The sequence below is a fragment of the Rhinolophus hipposideros genome, assembly GCF_964194185.1.
Source record: "Rhinolophus hipposideros genome assembly, contig: HAP1_SCAFFOLD_87, whole genome shotgun sequence".
NCBI lineage: Eukaryota > Metazoa > Chordata > Mammalia > Chiroptera > Rhinolophidae > Rhinolophus > Rhinolophus hipposideros.
Window position 1 is genome coordinate 264,353 of NW_027669145.1, and position 20,247 is coordinate 284,599.

General features: G+C 40.0%; 1 protein-coding gene across 1 annotated transcript in view; it reads right to left on the minus strand.

The window, feature by feature from the left end:
• LOC308495667 (uncharacterized protein) overlaps nucleotides 1-19,410 on the minus strand; it is a 45,164-nt gene extending 25,754 nt beyond the window's left edge. Inside the window, exons 1-6 of the mRNA XM_081080641.1 lie at nucleotides 19,016-19,410; nucleotides 15,470-15,584; nucleotides 15,139-15,312; nucleotides 9,929-10,035; nucleotides 8,476-8,613; nucleotides 6,073-6,143 (exon numbers count right to left, since the gene is read on the minus strand). Coding sequence (XP_080936767.1) covers nucleotides 6,073-6,143; nucleotides 8,476-8,613; nucleotides 9,929-10,035; nucleotides 15,139-15,312; nucleotides 15,470-15,584; nucleotides 19,016-19,266 — 856 coding nt within the window. The 5' untranslated portion in view covers nucleotides 19,267-19,410. The remainder of the gene's footprint in view (nucleotides 1-6,072; nucleotides 6,144-8,475; nucleotides 8,614-9,928; nucleotides 10,036-15,138; nucleotides 15,313-15,469; nucleotides 15,585-19,015) is intronic.
• Between the last annotated feature and the right edge of the window lie 837 nt (nucleotides 19,411-20,247).

Consider the following 20,247-nt stretch of genomic DNA (forward strand, 5'->3'; position numbering starts at 1 on the left):
GGTACCACTAGACAGCATTTCACATGTGGTGCCAGAATTTAACAGTGGGGAATTAAGCACATCCTGCTAACTCCGCAGGACATGCGTCTTAGAAACTTGCGCCTGGTTCCCTCCTGTCAGACACTGTCACATACACCTTTTCTCTTTGCTGATTTTGCTCTCACTGTAATAAATCACAGGCATTAGTACAGCTATAGGCTGAGTCTTGTAAAGTGCTCTAGTGAATAACCAAACCTAGGGGTGGTGTTAAGAATCTCTAATAAATGGCATTATATGAAATTTTCATTCTTTGGGTTGATGCTTTCTACATGATTAAGGTCAGAAGGTGATTTTGCAGATTACCTATCATTAAATTTGTTTTTTTTTTATTCTTCTTTTGCAGATTCCTGTAGAGCTAGATATATTTGAATAAAGGCATAAAGAGGATAAATGAAATGATGTCAGAAAATACTGTAAAACAAGCAACCATCCTATTTTAATCAGAATAAAAAATAAAACATCCTAATGACAACATGTTCTATCAGTTCCTATATAGCAAATGAAGAGATCACACTGTCAATTTTCTACAACTAGGTAGGGTTTATGTCCTTTTTATAAGAGTTATGAATCAATCAAGTAACTGGGATAATTACAGAAAAACATATAACTATCACTTGTAGTATAATAATGTACACTGATTATAGAGTTCCTTTGCTTTCTAAACTTCTTTATTGCTTATAAAACTAAAAACATAGCTCTAGTATGAAAAAGCAGTGGTTAACAGAATATGTGAAAAGGAAACAAAAAATTATATCCATGTAGGATGAGTTCCCCATGGATATACCAAGAAACTCAACATTCAGAGGAAAAAAACGTGTCTTCCCTATTGACCTGCTGTTCTTCTCTCTCCATCTGATAATGTCCTAGTCACTCTTCTCATGTCCCATTGAAATGCTAGTGCACATTCTGGAAACCTAGGAATCATCTTAGTTTTCTCACTCCCCACTAACTTTTTACATTCAATCATCACTAAATTGTATTAACCATAACACTCTCCAGGCTCTGCTTTATTTTTCCACAGCCACTGCCCTAGTCAAACAGGGGCTCTTAGCAGATGGCTTTCACAGGGGGAAGAAATGAAACACCACCGACTCTTATTGTTGCTTCCTAAATATATAGGATTTATTTTCAGCAAAACAAATGAGAAAGACATTAGCCAGCAAAGACCAACATGTTAAATTGAATAAATTAACCTTCCTGACTTTTTTTTCTTTCAAAATGGATGGGTGAAAAATATCACAATGGACTGATACTAGTCCAAGGAAGTAAAAGCTTCCTTTGTCTGCCACTTATTTTCATGTGCTTTTCTTCAATCTATCCTCTATGTGAGGGGCCAGCAAACTCCAACCTGCCATCAATTTTTGTAAATAAAGCTTTACTGTAGCACAGTCTTGCCTATTCAGTTGGCCCACGACTGCTTTCACACCATGATGGCAGATTTGAGTAGGTATGACAGAGACCACATGGCCTAAAATCAGGCCCTTTACAGAATAAGCTTGCTGGTCCCTGCTTTATACCACAACCAGAGTGTCCGAATGCCGTCTCATCTTGTTCCTAGTCTGCTCAAAACTCTCCCATGATCCCTGCAGTAACCATTGCTGAGTCCCTGCCCACTTGCCATTTCTTCATCTTCATTCTCACTGGAGAACCACAATGCTGTGTGGATATTTACTGTCCCAATACACAAAGAACATGGCCTCTCTCCAGCTCCACAAAGAAAAATGATTACACTAAGCTAATCACAGTGACTGCTTTACCCCTAACTGCTGTGGGAACCAGCATGTGCTGTACCCTAGCCTGTAAATGTTAAGGGATCTACTGGCAGCCTCTCAGTCTTCTTCCTATTTAAAAGAATCACATAGCTGAACATCACCGTTTATCAGGGAAACAGATATCAAAACCACAGAGCAATACCACCTCATTACTCTCAGATGGCTACCATCAAAATGGCACCATATAACAAATGTCGGCAAGGAAGTGGAGGAAAGGAAAAACAGAGCCTGCACTGTTTTTGGATTTGTAAATTGTTATATTCACTGGGGGAAACAGTATGGAGATTCCTCAAAATATCAGAAATAGAACTGCCATGAGATCTTGCAATTCTACTTCTGGGTATTTGTCCAACAAAAACCAAAACAGTAATTTGAAAAGACACCTGCACCTCTATGTTCACTGCAGCAGTATATATAATAGCCAGGATATGGAAGCAACATAGGCGTCCTTCGATAGATGAATGCATAAAGAGGATTTGATATGTGTGTGAGGTGTGTGTGTGTGTGTGTGTGTATACAGTAATACTATAACTGATATTAGAATAATTAACTCATCCTTAATATAACTGATATAATAATAACTCATCCATAAAAGATGAAATCTTGCCCTTTGTAACAATGTGGAAGTTCCTAGAGGTATTATGTTAAGTGAAAGAAGACAGAAAAAGACAAATACCTTATGATCTCATTTATATGTGGAACCTAGAAAAGCAAAACAAACAAAACAGAAACAGACCCATAGCTACAAAAAAGCAACTTGATTGTTCCCAGATGAAAGGGAGTTGAAGAGATGAACGAAAAAGAAAGTGAATGAGAAGTACAAACTTCCAGTGATGAAATATCTAAGCCACAGGGATGTAGTTGACAGCACAGGGAAAATATCAATATTACAGTCACTTTGAAGGGTGATAGATGCTTACTAGACATATTGTGGTGATAACCTCGCAAGGTATATCAATGTCAAATCACTATGTTGTACACCTGAACTGATATAATGTGGTATGCCAACTATATACCACAGAAACGCAGTCCTTCAGCCTTTGGATATTGTCCTGTGAGAATATGATGCTTGGAGCCGTTGCTAATTAACCAGCCAGCAAATGAGACTTAAACAAAACACTGACAACCTCACAACTGAAACAGGGACAACAACAGGCAACTCATGGCATCACAGAACCACCAAAACCATCCTGGTGCCTCCTGTTGTAACCACTGTTAATTAGGTCACCTATCACCTGCAGCTAAACTATTCTAACTGATATATTTCCCAAGGCCTACAGGATAAGAGCAACTCCTTTCTCTAGAACTAAAGACTTTCTTAAGCTCGCCTTACCTAGGTGTTCACCACCTTCTCAACCATTCCCACAGCACGCTTTTTATACCATCAAAACTGAACTGCTTGTAAATCCTGCGAAGTTCACTGTGTATCTTAGCCTATGTCTGCAGTTCCTTCTGCCAAACCTGTAATCTTGATTATTGTTTCCCCTGCCCAACACGGTCCTGCCTCTTTATCTGGCCAACTCCCACTCACACTGCATACTTCCCTTAAATCCTACCCAGGTTTTTACAACCGAAATCATCATCATGGACATAAAGTGTCTGGCCCACGAGATCTGACAATTAGGTTCACGAAGTCATCCTAGAAAAAGTGCTGCATACCTCATTGCTGAATATCACTCTGGTCACATTCTAAGTACTGCCCTTGGGAAGCTGTGCACCGATGCTAGTGCCTAGTCCACCCTTCAAAGCAATTTTGGAACTCTTTTTCTGGAATGGCCATCAGAGCTGTTGTTGTATTACTCTTGATGTCCCGAATGTCATCAAAATGTCTTTCTTTCAGTATTTCCTTTATCTTCGGGTAAAGAAAGAAGTCATTGGGGACCAGATCAGGTGAGTAGGGTGAGTATATCAATACAGTTATTTGTTTACTGGCTAAACACTCCCTCACAGACAGCGCCGTGTGAGCTGGTGCATTGTCGTGATGCAACAGCCATGAATAGTGGGCCAAAGGTTGAGGTTGTTTACTTCTAACATTTTCATGCAGTCTTTTCAGAACTTCCAAAAACTAAACATGCTTAACTGTTTGTCCAGTTGGTACAAATTTATAATGAATAATCTCTCTGATATCAAAACAGGTTAGCAAAATTGTTTTGATTCTTGATTTGGACTGGAAGAACTTTTTTGGTCATGGAGAATTGGCTGACGTCCATTGTGCACTTTGATGCTTTATTTTAGAATCGTATTGGTATACCCAGGTTTCATCACCAGTGAAAACACGGCTCAAAACATTGTCTTGCCTCTCCAAAAGGTCTTGGCAACCTTTGACTCTCCTTTGCTTTTGTTCATCGGTGAGCCCCTTTGGATCTATTTTTGCACACACCTTTCTCATGCCAAGATTTTCAGTTAAAATTTTCCTAACTGTTTCTGTATCGATGTTTACTTGGTCTGCTATGCTTCTCACAGTCAGCCAATGATTTTGACTCACAATTCAATGAATTTTTGCAATGTTTTCCTCAGTTCTGGTCAATTCTGGCCACCATGACGTCTCTTCATCAGTGACACAATCTTTCCCCTCAGAAAAATGTTTAATCCATTTGTTCATGGCCGTTTTCTTCATGACATTATCCCCATGAACCTGGACTAACATGTTCCTGATTTCACTTCCACTCTTGCCAAGTTTAACAAGAAATTTAATGTTTGATCATAGCTCTGATTCAAGCTCAGACAGCCTCGCAATGGCACACAAAAACATGCAACAACAACGAGCAAGACACTGCCACTCAGCAAGACACAGCCACACATCAACACAAACACAACTCTGAGACACTGATATACCAAGGTTATGAAACCTTACTGAGCTGTTTGTACAGTGCTGCCAATGTAAGCGCACGGTGGCAAGTTCTCAAACTTAATTGTCAGATCTGATACTACACACCGAATAACAAACAATAATGATAATTATAAGCTCTCAGTGGGCTCTGGCACCTAGTAAGCACTGTGTAAAGTATAATAAATAATAAAAATGACAATAATAAGAACACGCTCTTGGAGGTAGGGACTGTGGTTTTAAAATGCTTGTCTTCTACAACATCAAAATAACACTTAGTGCCTAAAAGACACCTGATGGTTACACAGCAAATGGCTGCAGAGGCAAATAAATAAATAAATGAAAAGATCGCCCTTGAAAAATCTGTTTTAAGAAACCATAGAAATAAACCAGGGACAGCTCTAAAGTCTTAGGGGCACATTAAAGATCAAATTCCGTTTCATCTCTGTGTTTCCTATAACTTGCAAAACCACCGACACAAGTGCTTTGATAGAGGTCTACTAAGTTAAAGGGGTCCTCGGGCATTTCAGATTGCACAGTGCACAAGGTGCCACATTCAGTGAGTAGAATAGCGTTTTTGTCATTGTGAAACTTTTCTGTACTTTTATTATAATCTTTTGAGTCCTAAGTTAGGCTATGGGAACATTTATTATGATTATCTTTTGACTAGTGGCTACAGAGCATATTGTTCTAGAGAAATTACACTGTCATGACAACTATCCAACTAACAGAAGAAAACATCTTCTAATGAGGTCAACATGTCTCACTCTGTTTTGACTTATGAGGAAAAAAGGTGATAATAGTGAGACCTTGTTGGCATATCCACATGGAAAATAACCCATGCTTCTCAACAAGGCACAGCTTTACTGACTTGTATCAGTAGATACGTTTTAAAAACAGTCTCACTGCGATTCCTTCACACTGGCTAAGTTTTGCAGCTCTTATTGTTTGCCATTTGTTTGTGGGACTAGGAAGGTATTGTTGAGTTCCTAGTTTTAGTTACATTATGGTGAGACAAACCACAATGTAATAACAAGAATTCAATCACTACATGTAATCCATTTGCTGTAAAATTTAAACAAATATTTATTTTTACAAGTCCAACTTATTGACCAACTTATAAGGTGATTATAGAAGCAACATACAACATACTAATTTAAAAATCATTTTTCTTATTTACATAAATATCATATGGGATTGTAGGGGTCATGACTAGATAAATGAGTTTCTTTTCTCTCAGATTTTAAATTACCTACAATTAACTTTTATAATAATTCTGAATACTAGACTATGAAGAAAGACATTAACTAACAAAGAAAAAATATACATGCAATATACACATTTTTTTAACAGCTCTTTCAATAGCAAAACTTTCTTAGTCTTACTGTATGTCTGGTAGGACCACAAAGAATACTTCACCATTAAGAGTCTTACCTCGACTGTTACTGTCAGAAGACGTTTTACATCTCCTTTCCTTTTTATAATCAGAAATTAGTTGGGCGTTGCTATGTATAAAAGAGGTGAGAATATTACTGTTTTAATACTGACAGGAAAACATTTATCAAAACATGGAATTCTTAGAGTATTTCAGGTAATGTCTGAGCTAATATAAAAACTTGAATTATCCCATACGCTTCAATTTTGTAAGTTCTAAAGACAAACAAATAAAGAAACAAAAACTCATAGACACAGACAACAGTTCAGTGGTTGTCAGAGAGTAAGTGGAAGAGGGGATAGTAGAAAAGGGTAAAGGGGGTCAAACATATGGTGACAGAAGGAGAACTGACTCTGGGTGGTCAACACACAATGTGATATATAGACAATATATTAAAGAATTGTACATTTGAAACCTATGTAATTTTACCCCTATTGTCACCCCTATAAATTTAAGTTAAACCCCTATGTCACCCCTGTAAATTTAAGTTAAAAAAACCCATAGTAAGTTGCACAAAATGTTTCTTAAGCATGTGATTAAAGAAGACAAAAGAGCAAGGTGAACCAGTCATGCTGAGGGCACTACAGTTCAGTCAGTTAATTAGAATTAGCAGGGGCGAGAGCTGAGAACTCAGAAATCCTAGTTCTATAGCCCACAAGATCCGTTTTCGGGGAAGTCACCGCTGTTAGGCTCAGAGCTTTCCTCTACAAACCAAGCATCTCACTGCCTTATTTTATAGGTTGTCAGAGGATCAAATAGGTAATACAGCAAAATGGTAAGGCAATGGAATAAGTATTTTTGAGCTTTAGTTTTTGAAATTATTTTGGAATTCCAAATAAACCTAATGTGTGCTTTTCATAGGTTCTATTTAACATTCAAATGTTGCAGTTTACAGAAAATGTTTTTAATTTTGGTTATCAGCTACTCTCTTTGTGGTTTGTAATTCAGTACATCTCAGCTATTATGTAATTTGTAATTAAATGCGTTTAGAAATATGTTACCTCAATAAGGTAGATAACATAACTGCCCCTATTATCGTAGCTAATCACACCAGTGGCAGAAAAGTCACAGAAGTCAAGACCTGGCTTGGACTACTTCCGTCTCATGTCTACCTCCTGAAACTCTGACCTCTCAGATCTTTCTAACCTTCCTAGGCATCCCCAGTTGACGTGGAAGATAGAACACATGCACACTCATGAGGCGTGGAAGGGGTGCAGCTATTCTAACACCAAGTAACCTCCTTTAGATCCAGAGCTTTCTGTTTACTGGCTTCCGTGTCAGGCAAAACTTTAAATACTCTGAAACCTGAGGGAGAGTCAAGTCACTGGCCAGATTTTCATTATTTTGGAAAACAGATCACTGAGCCTCATCTTAACTAAGGAATCACAGGCAAGTTAGTGTCTACTACTCTGGGAAAGGCGCATGGGAACTTCCAGGACCTAAGGAAAGATACTCCATGGGATAGCAAGTGGCCTTGGGGTACAGATCTGGTAACAGGAGAAAGGAAAGTCTGATCTTCTCCTGCAGCATTACTGGCACCTCTCTGACAGCTCAGAAAGTTCCAACTAACATGTGCCGGCAGAAGACACAACAAGACACTCCAAAGGGTAAGTCATCATGGGGTTTGGGCTAAGATGTGAGCCCCGCATAGTTTTTCAGTGTTGGGGAAGGCTGTGTGTGGCTAAAGCTAGAAGTCCAGACTCCCGGGACAGGGAGCTGGTGCTCTGGAATAGGAGCTAAGGATGTAAGCGAGCATCTGCATGTCAAGTTAAAAATATCGCCACTTTGAAGTCCAAGTGTGGAAAACCATGGACACAGAGGACTCGGGATCAGCAAGGGAACCTTGGAGCATAGGGAGTCATGACGACAGGACCGTTTCTATAGCAACCGTGCAGCAACACAATCGATGGAAACCAATGAATGACCAGAATGACCTTCCTTCCCTCTCCATCTAACTTGTGAAAGAGGATGGTCCCCCTTGGACTTAGGGAACACTCTGGCTTCTTGAAAAATTCAAGAGGGGAGCATAGCCAATAGCCTCCAGAAAATAGAGAATTTCCTGCTAAACTGTACAATTTACACCCCCAAATAACTAGTTGGAAAAGTCAGAGAAGAGACATTATTGGTACCTGAAACACAGGGGTTATGCTTGGAATGAAATGGAGAACGTGGGGATCCCTAAAGATAAAGGTCTTCAAAGTTCTGGGATAAGGAATCTGTCCCTTCGCTACGTCTCACACGTCTGACTGTTTGTTTTCTGGCTGAGGATGTCTACTAACTCACTGCCATCCCCCCCCTGCCTGACCCCAGTTAGGACATCTCACCTGTTCCCTAAGAAGTAACAGTGAAAGTGTCTGGAAGCCCAGTTTGTTGATAACTACCATTTCAATGTACACACTTACTCCGTCAAACCCTTAGATAAAGCATATTCTTCAGCAGTCCTTCCAATGTCATCTTGAGCAAAGACATCTGCACCTGCCTGAAGCAGAAGCCGGACTGTATTTGAGGACTTATTCTTTGCAGCAAGCATGAGGGCTGTTCTGAAATAACGGAGAGACAACTTCACCCTTAGGAACTTAAATTACGTAAACAGCAACATTGAGAGACTTTACCAAGTTCAATATATTGCTTATCTGTATAGAATTGACCATTTACATGCTTAAGTGTTCATCTTTGTAAATTATGTCCAAATTGTGTCTAAAATGAAGGGACATAAAAACAACAACAAAAAAAAAGCCTCTTGCTCCACTTGGGTATTACCTAGAAGGTGCTAATTTAAAGTTCTCTAATAGACAAGTAACTCTGCTGAGGTCACTTATCTGAAGTAGGTGAAGATTTCAATGAAGAATTTCCCATTTCTTCCTTAGTCTTATATATGGTACATCCAAAGTCAGCTAGAAGTCAGGCAAGTTAAAGCTACTTGGCAGGCTCAAAACAATAATATTAGTACTAATTCTAGTAAACATTGTCATCATTGAGTTAACGGTGCTCATAAGCATGTGCTGGGCACTGAATCACATGCCAGGTCATGACACACGACCATACTTGAAGGAGATATTATTTCCCTCGTTTCCACATCGGGAAACATGTTTGGTGATGACAGTAATGTTCCCATGGTCACACACGTGACACATAGGAAAGCTGAGCATTGAAGCCAGTCTTGAGTGAACTGAAAGCCCATCTCTTTTTTAATCACCCATCCATGACTTGTTTCATTAAAGAAGAAGTTTATTCAGTTAATGCTGTCTTTCTCCCTTCTACCCATACCAATTAAAAATGATAAAAAAAAACCATCAAAATAGACTAGAAACGAAAAAGGATAAAAACTGAGGAATATCTGGTAGTAGTAATTCACAGTCACTTAGGGCAAACCCTATAACATCAGTATTCCTTGAAGAAAACAATTTAAAGCAGTCATCCAAACAACAAAATCAACTCCTATTTACGTTTAACGTGCATCTTTTAAGGAAACCTGAATACACAGTAGAGGTTAAAAAAAACTGTCAGAGAGACTAAATCCAATATTGTATCATAAACTAAGTTAGAGTCCATACTATACAAAACTAGTAAAGTTACTGTGAAAACCCTTTAGCTAATATAATACCATGTGACCAAAAACTGCAATGACAAATGACATCAGTCGATATCATAAATGAATATGAATCCTGTAGGCTACGGTTCTTCCTGTTCACCAGGCAGAATAATTGCTTTTCTACCTAACTGACGATGTGCTGATATTTTTCACTTTGTAATTATAGGTTAATCCTCTTCTTCTTAATTTAATCTTTCTGACTTGAGTAACTGTTACCGCTCTAAAACAGTTCTAAGTTAAAAAAAAAGAACAAACAAATGTACCTTTTCCACTTATCAACTGCATGTATGTTTGCATGTCTCTCGAGTAAAAATTCCACCATTTTCCAGCGGTCCTTACACACAGCAAATAAAAGTGGTGTAAAATCAAACTGTAAAACAGAGAAAACAATTTATAGCTTAAAAAGCTAGATAGTTCTAAATTGAATTTGAAAACTCATAAAAGATCCTCTAAACTTGAACATACACTAGAGAAAGTAAATAAAAAGTAGCCCTCTGTGTTGTCATCTGCTGCTCCTTCCCTTTAAAATATCCTCCTCCTTCCTCTCCAACAGATGGACTTCCACCTCATTCTCCAGAACTCCCTTCAAACACTGACAGTCCTGGTGCCAAGAACTTTGCTCCCATCACAATCTCTATCGCACTATACTGCAGTTATTTTATCGTTCCCCACCTGAACCCAGAGCTTTCTGAGGGCAGGGGCTATTCTTCATCCCTGTATCTCCAAGCTCGAAAACATAGACGTAAATGCTTTAAGTCGTTTTATTGAATTGATAACCTAAATAATTATTTCTGGGGTAGAGTTTGTTACATTATATTCCAAAGAATATGTACTTTAGCAGAAATTAATTACTGTGCCCCAGTAGGAATATTCCAGAAAGATCACCGGTATTTGAGAAATATAAAACTGTGCTTTATATGGCTATTACTAAAGAAGTGTTTCAGGTCGCTTAATCCCGATTTGACAATACTTTTCTGTGGCAAACATTAACATCTGAAGTATCATAGAATTTCAGGGATACAGTTTGGAGAGCTTTCCAACAGAAGTGAAGGTTTTCTGCAGTTTATACAAACTTGCTTGCTTCTCTTCTATCCATGTTCTCAGGATCCCAGATGATAACTTCAGGCTCTCCTGCTCCAAAAGGGTCACTAAGGAAATGGACTCTAAATTAAAAAGAGTTAGGCTTCAAATGACCTTTGATTGCTTATCACTAAATGGTCCATGGGTTTTCTCCCATTATAAGACGATGGGATTTTATCTTGGCTGTTGGTAAGCTCAATGTGAAATTTTATTCTCAGTTACAAGGATAATCTTGGGACCCCAATGCCTATCTACTTTTTGAAAAAATCTGTTTTTTATTCTGTTTCTATTTTAATTGCTACTTAAAATTATTTTATAGCTCAGGCAAAATATAACTCCGAAATAAAACATCATGGCTTATCAGTTAACGTTTTAATACTGATCTATATGGATGATTTTTAGCATCATGAAAGTGACTAAATCACTTGCATTTTTAAGGAACCACGTTGAGGAGGATGATAGAATACTGCCTGGACTATGCATAACATCTACAACTATAACCATCATTGACCTCATAAGACTTAAAGACATTTCAATGGGTATGATTATTTATAGGACGTATAATGATAAAGGAAGTGTTTTGTTTTTTGTTTTTTTTAAAAGAAAAACAACTTAGGAATTCTAGCTTGAAAAACTCAGTCTCATTCTAAGGTGATTAATACAGAATACGTATAATAAATCAATATAGACTGTCTTGAAAATCTTGAAGCGTTTATCAAAATATTCTATAAAACAGGAATCGCACAGTCCAGTGCTTACGGAGGCAAAGAAGGTGACCCAAGTAAGTGAAGAAGCCAGGTGGGGACAGTAGCACACTAGGGAACACATGTCTCATATAAGAGGCGCAGCCTCGCCACAGGACACCCATCTGTAGTCAGGGCTCAAGGGGACCAGGCTTGATTCTTTAGGAGAAGCTTGACATCCTTATTTCTTCATGAGTCTCCAAAACTTTCGATGTTCACTCAACATATGGAGGTAAACTAAACATATCAAGGAGCCATAATTAGTCCGTGGCCCACTTGGGATGTTTTATCTGCTGTTTCCAAACGTTTGTGTATAATGTGAATATTTGTATGTAAAATCTTTCTGTTTTTTAGTATCATATGCTTCATTAAAAAACTGGGCCCCAACATGCAATAAAACTGTCATTTAGACTCATTACACCCACTTCAAGAATTTTTCCCATTCTTATTCAAACCATAATCTATTTGTATTCATTTTTCAGATTGTTAATCCAATGGACAATTACATTATAGGACTGCTGACACTAAATTATTGACACTTCCCATCTGTATTGCTACTAACTTCATGGGATTTCATGTTTAAACCTACCATCGTGATTATGCCACGGCTCTATGAATTTCACAGACATACTGAGAGAATTTATCACACACTTTCGATCATTGCAGCATCATTTACAGTGGCCAAGGAGTGGAGACAACCAAACTGTCCTTCAACAGATGACTGGATAAAAAAGATGTGGTATGCATACACAATGGCATACTACTCTGCCATAGAAAAAATAAAATGCTGCCCTTTGGGACAACACGGATGGACCATGACATTATTATGCTATGCAACACAAATCGGACAGAAAAAGTCGAGGACCATCCGACTTCACTCATATGAGGGATATTAAACTGAAAGCAACAGACGAACAAGACAAGGAAACAAAAACTGATAGACACAGACAACAGTTCAGTGGTGACCAGAACGTAAGGGGGGGACGGTGGATAGTAGAGAAGGGTAAGGGGGGTCAAACATACAGTGAAGGCAGGAGAACTGACTCTGGATGGTGAGCACATACTATGACATACAGATGACGCATTATAGAAATGTACACTTGAAACCCATTTAAATACAATAACCATTGTCATCCCAATAAATTTAATTAAAAACAAAGAAAAGAAAACTGGAGATTTACAGAACAACAGGCAAAAAAAGTAGGTTCACAATTTCCTATTACTGCAGGAAAACCCCACTTGCAGTAAGCATTTGTTGATCTAACAACCTGAGCACAAACAAACATGCAAAATTCTTAAAGGGCCCGATTCTATGCATTAGGAGACCACCCATCAGCAAATTTCTAAAGATTCTCTGAGCGCCAGTGAATGACTGATGGCTGAAAGGAAAAAGGTTTTCTTCTTTAAGCCAGCAGGTACCGCCAATGATATTTCCTTCCACTTCTCGAGCCCAGAGGTACAGACAGTTCAAAAGTCAGGCGAAGAGCGTTGGGAAGGAGAGAGCTGAAGGAGAATCACCTCTCACACTCCACCTCTTCTAGAGATTTCTTAAGTATTTGAGATCTGTGAATTGATACATTGCACTAGTAGTTCTTAACCAAGAGTTGTATCAGAATCTCAGGGAGATATTTCTAAACAACACATGTCCAGGCCTTATTAGCTTTCCATAGTCAAAACCTTCAGGAAGAGCCTAGCTTGTAAATGGTTTCCAAGTTCCTAGGGTGACTGTGATTCGCCAGCAGAATTCTAGCCGAGAACTAGTCCGGGAGACGATCCCTTCGGTCTCTTCTCTAGCCTAAGTCACCAATTTCCTCTGACATTGACGATTAGGCCAAATAAAAGTGGAAGAGACATGTCACTTATGAAAACCACACTTAATTTCCTGGGTAGGAGTGGAAACGGGATTAACAATTAAAATGCAACTTGATTTCATTATTGCTAAACCCCTTACTTCTCATGGGACAGTCTACATTTCACAGCAGAGTTTAGACTCTTCCCTAGGTGGCTCTTTCTGCCAGAACAGATGACATGTCACTTAATTGTCTGTCCTTCCCTCCTTTCCCACTTAATTGCCACCTGTTCACTGCAATCTGGTGGATTCGGAGCCTTCCCAGATGTGGTCTCAGGGAAGTTTAAAACTCACTAACTCTCTCTCAAAACTAAGGATTATTATCCCCCAAAACTGAAGAGGACCTTGACTAAGCACATAAACTGAAGAAAAACAAAAATAAAAAGCCTCTTTTTTATTAATTAAACTTATTGGGGTGACACTGGTTAGTAAAATTACGTTGGTTACAAGTGTCATTTCTATGATACAGCATCTGTATGTCGCATTGTGTGCTCACCACCAGAGTCAGTTCTCCTTCCACCACCATATGTTTGACCCCTTTTTCCTCATCTATCTCCCCTCCCCCCTTTACCCTCTGGCAAATATTGAACTGCTGTCTGTGTCCATGAGGTTTTGAAAAACCTCTTCTTGTTATTTCCCTTCAATAGCCAAATTTCCAAATTGCCCTGCATATTTCTGATGGTTATTTCCTTTCCCTTTCCTTTTTCCCTCTTAGGCTTTAGCCAATGAGTACTAAATAGCTTTATATAAATCGTTTGTTTATAAAAAAAAAAATTTGTCAACAGCGGGAAGATTTCTATGATATTGTAAAATGCTTTTTTGTTTGTTTGAGTTTTAAGGTAAAGCCGATTTCAAAGGCAAATTTTGCCTTCCTACATTGTTTTGCATTAATTGGAAAACAACTCGGACGTGAAAAAACACTTAAAAAAGGAAGTGTTGCCTGTAACAAGTTTTGTTTTCACACGTAATTTGTCGTAAGTGCATAAAAGAGAGCTGTGCCCTCTACTGCTACTTTAGAGGTATCATCACGTAAAGTAAAATTTTAGAAAATTAAGTTCCAACTGTTTGCATTCAGGGAACACTTGAGCTTCCAAAAATGTAAAATTGACCCTTCCTCTGTCAACCAAGGGCATTCCTGCTGGGGTTGCAGTGGCGAGCAGTGATGTACGTCCAGGAACAAAAAGGGGTGAACGCGTCCCCATCACCTGCTCCCTCTGTACACCTAAAACCTGCCCAGCACCTCCACAAGGCTGAGCAGGAGCTCCACTCCGAGGTGGAGACCTCAAGGGGGGCCGTGGCTGGCAGAGTGGCTAGGAACGCAGGTGGATGCCCTTGCTGGATGTCCAAACGTGACTGGCCTTCCTGCCCTAATCTTCAGAATCCCCGAGGCCTGGGGTGCTCAGGGCCAGTGTCCTGCTGCTTCCCCTCCCTACCTGCACACCCCCAGCTCCCTGGCGGGACCCAGGCTCCACTCCTCCTCCCACCCACCCCCAGGAACACCCATCTCTTAGGCCCTGCCCTGCAGCAGCCACCCCCACATACTTCCCTCCCCCGGGGTCTTCAGTCCTTGGTGTGAGTGAACCTGGCACCGACTCCTAAGCAGTAACAGGACTCTTACAGGACAGAGCTGGGCCCTTTCTGTGGCCACCCCATTTCCCCTTCCTGACTTGGCTTTGGACTTGTTTCTATGGCGACAGGGCCAGGTGTACAGCATGCTGTATATATCGACTAGAAATAAAATGCTTGTGGCTGAAACACATGTATTACAAATATTGTGTAAATACAGTCTGTGGATCTATACCTCATTGGTTGCTTCCATGTCTGCCTGGTGTTGCAGCAGCAGTTCAGCTATCGCGGTGTTGTGCCCCATGGCCGCGTAGTGGAGAGCCGTGTTGTCACGGAAGTCCTTCACATGTGGATCCGCTCCATGCTGTAGTAGGATTGTTGCACACTCCTCTTCCTGGCACTCCACGGCCTGTCAGGATACGTCATTAAATAAACGGTAAATTATGGGAATTCAAAGTAAGCATTCCACAAGTTTCCACAATTAGTTATAGTTGATTGAAACTATTTCATTTTTATTCTAAATAAATAAAATCCATCTCCTGTTGACAGAGCTGGCTACCACATACCTTTATTAGAGCTGTCTTGTTTCTGTTGTCACCGAAATTCATCTGGCATTTTTTCTCTGCTAGAAGAGTCACCACTTCCTCATGGCCAAAGGCGCAGGCCAAATGGAGAGCAGTCCTATGAGGGTGAGAGGACATTTAGGACATTACAGGGCACTGTCTCAAACATGCAGCTCTGCACGCAATTGTAAACATGACGCGCCACTCCAATGCCTTCAGAACCAACATGGAGTTTTCTTCTGCACAAAGTACAATATTCACGAGCTCTTGTTACTCGCCACACTAAGGACAGAGCAGCCTATGTGACTACAGAGAGCATGCCCTGGGGAATCAGCTCAACTCGGGTCTGATCCTAATTTAACTCGACCACTTATTAGCTGTCCCTTAGCCTTTGTGTGCCTCCATTTCCTCATCAACAAAATGGGGATAAAAACTGTAGTTAACATCACAGGACACTGTTGTGGGCTTACATGGGAATCTATGCAAAGTGTTTACTTAGGTTCCTAGCACAAAACACACAGCTCAATAACTGTTTGGTAATATTATCAGAATCATTACCATCACTACTACTTTAAAAGACAACATTTCAATTAAGTAAAATGATATCATTCCACCTACTTTGCAGCTGTGTTTTAAGGATTAAGAAAGAACACTGTATTTCAGTGATTCTAAGATGCTTCTTTTCTCATATTTTAACACCTCTGACTCTGGAAGGCAATGTATAATTCAGAATGCCTTGAAAGTATAGTTGGAGCATTTAAATAATTTCTTACTGGTATTTACAAGAACGGGCATCCTACCACCCTAACGTGAAGTGAAATAATGGAAACACACCAGACCTTCCGCAGTTCTCATCATAAGTTGGCATCTAAATAAATGTTCATTCTTAAGAGCATCATGGGGAAAGAGGACTAACATCACCAAGAAATTCTTGTTTTGATTTTCAAGAAACCTGAAGCCAAAAGAGACTCAGCATTCAAGTGACTAGGGATGGCTCCTTTCATTGACTGTTTTGATTCATAGATTACATGAAAATCGGATGATTTCCAGTGATCGATACTCGTATTTAATACTATTGTACACTAGCTAAACAGCAAGTTTGGTCACTGTTCACAATGTCCTAACTGGAGAAATCCTTTTGTTTGAAACGAGGGAGGAAAAGCTTCAATGGATATTAGGTACTAATACTTCCATTTACAATTTTTCATTTCGCTCCTACTGGGCAACATAAAGTTTTTTAAGGATGAAGAGGGCCTGAGAGATACATTCTGAGAGTCCCGAGTAGACTGTGTCTGCTCCATAACAGGTATTCAGTGTATATCTGATGAATAAATGCATTGAAAGAAGGGATAACTACAGCTGGAGAGTTCAATGTTTTTAAACAAAATGTTTATAGTAATGCAGTACTTCTGCAATAGTAATAATCACTTATATGTGCTCTTTTTGATTTCCATAAAGACAGAACCAAAATGATGAATCAAAAATCATTTAATATTATAGGTAGTGAAGCTCTATATAATAAAAAATTAAGTGTGTACAGAAATATAGATACATGAACTTCTACCAGCACAGATAAAAAGACTGCCTTTACTTTTGAAGAGGCTAAAAGTTGCCAGAAAATACCAATCTTTAAAAAAAAAATTTGGACATAGAAGTGAGAAATTGTTTTAATCTGTACAAGATGCATATTCCTGGGAATAATGAAATATTACCTGGGATTACTTTATTAATAACAAGCTGTTACGAGAATTCCTGTATATGTTCAGTGTAGAGATCAGATTTTTTAAAAAAGAAAATGTCACAGTACAAACACTCAGATATCAAGTTTGCACATATTTTTGGCTAAAATAACATCATAGTCTGTGTGTGTCTATATAATCAAAGGAATGCTTTCTCCTTTTCCAATCTACCAAAGTACATCTTTGCATGTAAACATGTATGTATTATCCATACCACCTTCAATGGTCTCAGGTAATTCCACCCTACAGACGCACTGCAATTTATTTACGAAATCCGTTGATGTGAATTTTTCACAAGACATTGATATTGTAAGCAGTGCTGAGAAAAGCAAATTGTATGTGATTTATCTAATTATTTCATAAAGATATTTTAGTGCTTGAAATTGATGGGTAAAGGGAATATACATTTTTAAATGTGGTACTTATCACCAAACTGCCTCTTTGAAAAGTCAGAAGCAACTTAAATTTGAAGCAGCTGTACAAGTACCATGGTTCCTCATCTTCTCAACCTTTGAGGATGGAAAAGAAGTTTTCATTTCTTTTGCAACTTTAATTCCTTTTTTTTTTTACCTAGGACACTAAGTATTGGTCACTTATAGATACACAGAAAGAACTTGGTCAAATTCAAAATTCGACTGCTTTTTTTCTGTTGATTTCAGACACTTCTCTATAAAACAAAGATACACTTTTCCCTGATATGTGTATGCTGTACATAATTTACAAGTACCTTTTCTTGTGCTTTGTTAGTATTATTATCTGACATACAGAGACTATTGATTTCTTATATTGCTCAACCAACCTTCTGAACTCTTGGTTTTTTTGAAGTCTTCGCCAACATAAAAAAATGTATAAATAGGAATTTCTGTTTTCTTCTGGTACTTTCCTCATTTCGTATATTTATAGTTTTTAATCTACAGTACATCTGGATCTTATTTTTGTGATATGAAAATCTAACGAATTTTCTCCAAATACTTAACAGGTATTTTTCCATCATTCATGAGTAATTCATATTTTCTACTAACCCTAAATGTCATCACTATGAAGCTCTAACATCCTGCATATATTAGGGTGTTTGGGCATTTTCTGCTATATTCCAATCATTTATCTCTCTTTTCAGCTCTTAGTAAAGAAATTGTGGCAATACAGCACCCGTTGACACCTAGAAGGGCAAATCTTCGTCTACTATACAGAATGATTCTTAATTTTATCACTACAATCAAAGAGCATGTGCAACCCAAAACTTTTAAAACCCTGAGAGTTTAGTTGGCTTATGGAAAACTGATAACTAGAGGAAGAGCACACACGGTGAGAAAACGAGTCTTCCTAGCCAAGACCACAGGCATCTTCCACTGGAAGCTTCCCTTCTAAGGCCCCTCAATAAACACCATACATACATGGGTGGACACTGATGTAAAACGGATACTGGGTTTTAGCTGAAGAACTTTTAGCCCACAAGTCGCTCTATTATGGGAATTAGTTTTCTCATTACGGACTTTTCTATAGTGTTTAACAATGTGGTCTAAAACTGTGCACATCAAAAGTAAAATGCTGCATATACTTCTTTTCATTTCTATTACTGATATTTAGTTAAATTGGTTTAACATTGTCAGTAAAGTGCTTTATAAGGGGAATTATGAGTGACGGGACCTTGAGAGTTTGTCCTGGTGCTCACCACGTGGGCCTGGGCCCTGGCCCCCAGGTAAGGGCCCCGCCCAGGCTGCGCTCCTCCCGGGGGAGCCGGCAGGTGGGCCCCTCTCCCAGGCCCCCGCCGCCTCCGGCCCGTGCCCAGCGGCCCCCCAGGCCCGCTCACCTCTTCTGCCGGTCTCTGTCGTTCAGTCTCTCTGGATGGAGCGAGAGCAGCTTCTGCACTCCGGCCACGTCGCCCCTGGAGGCAGCTCTGTGGATTTTTTGGAGATCTTTGTCTGGGATGCAGTACCCGGACTCCGAGGTGACCCCACCTCCGGTCTCAGGCTGCCAGCCACCACCATCGCTCTGGGGTCTCCTTCGGAAACCCAAGCCGGACCTGACCTTCAGAATCCCTAAGCCAATGAACCTCCTCATGGCCAAGCCACGGGCTTCAGAACCTCCTCCGCACTTCTCACGCCTGTTTTCTCCGCGCCCAGCCAACAGTAGCCTCTAGAGCAGCCAACTCCAGTCGCCACAGTATCCCCGCAGGACAGCAAGGCGGTTTGGAATCTCTCCGCCCAGAACGGCCGTCACCAAGCAACGGTGCACGGGGCAGAGGCCGAGGGCTGCGCATGAGCACAGAGCCCCGTGGCCAAGGTCAAGGGCACCCGGAGCCTACGTGCAAGGCCCAGGCGCCTCAAGCTTCAGAGGTGGCCTGTGGGCAGCGCTGAGTTCCATTCGGACCTCGGTGGGCGCTGGCCCAGGCTTCTGCTGGGTCGTCTGAGCAAAATGAAATAGGCAATTTCATTTCCTGAATTAAGAAAGCAGATATGTAACAGGCAGAGAACTTGGGGGAAGCAAAAACCATAAATGAGAGAAGAAAAAATACCTTTATGTACCCTAAAACTGAAATGTATTAATTTCGATTTATAAAACACAAAAGCATTTAAAAGCTTGATTTCCCAGAGAAAACTCTTGTATTTTTTTGGGGGGGGGTGAAAATTGCTTTAATCAAGATATTTCACTGAATTATAAAAATATGATACTTTGTGTTTTTGATTTTTGGAGCCTAACCCCTTTTGTAGGAGCTCTTGTTTCGCATAACACGGCAGTTTTAGGGCCCTGGCAGCCGTGCCGCACGGGGGCCACCTGTGCACCACACGTCACAGGGGTGTGGCCTGCCTCTGAGGCCTCCGTGGCGCGGTTCTCCCGTGGGGATCCCGCTGACAGCGACAGCACCTCCGAGGGTGCCCTTCGCGGGCCTGTTACCTCCAATGACCGCGGAGCCATGTCCGTCCGCTCTGACCCAGGGCTCGCCCCCATCTGTCGGTCCAGAACGACCTACAGTAGAAAAAGGCAGAACGACAGGGGGGTGGAAAGGCGGACTTTTGAAAATCCACAAACAGTTGAAAGCAG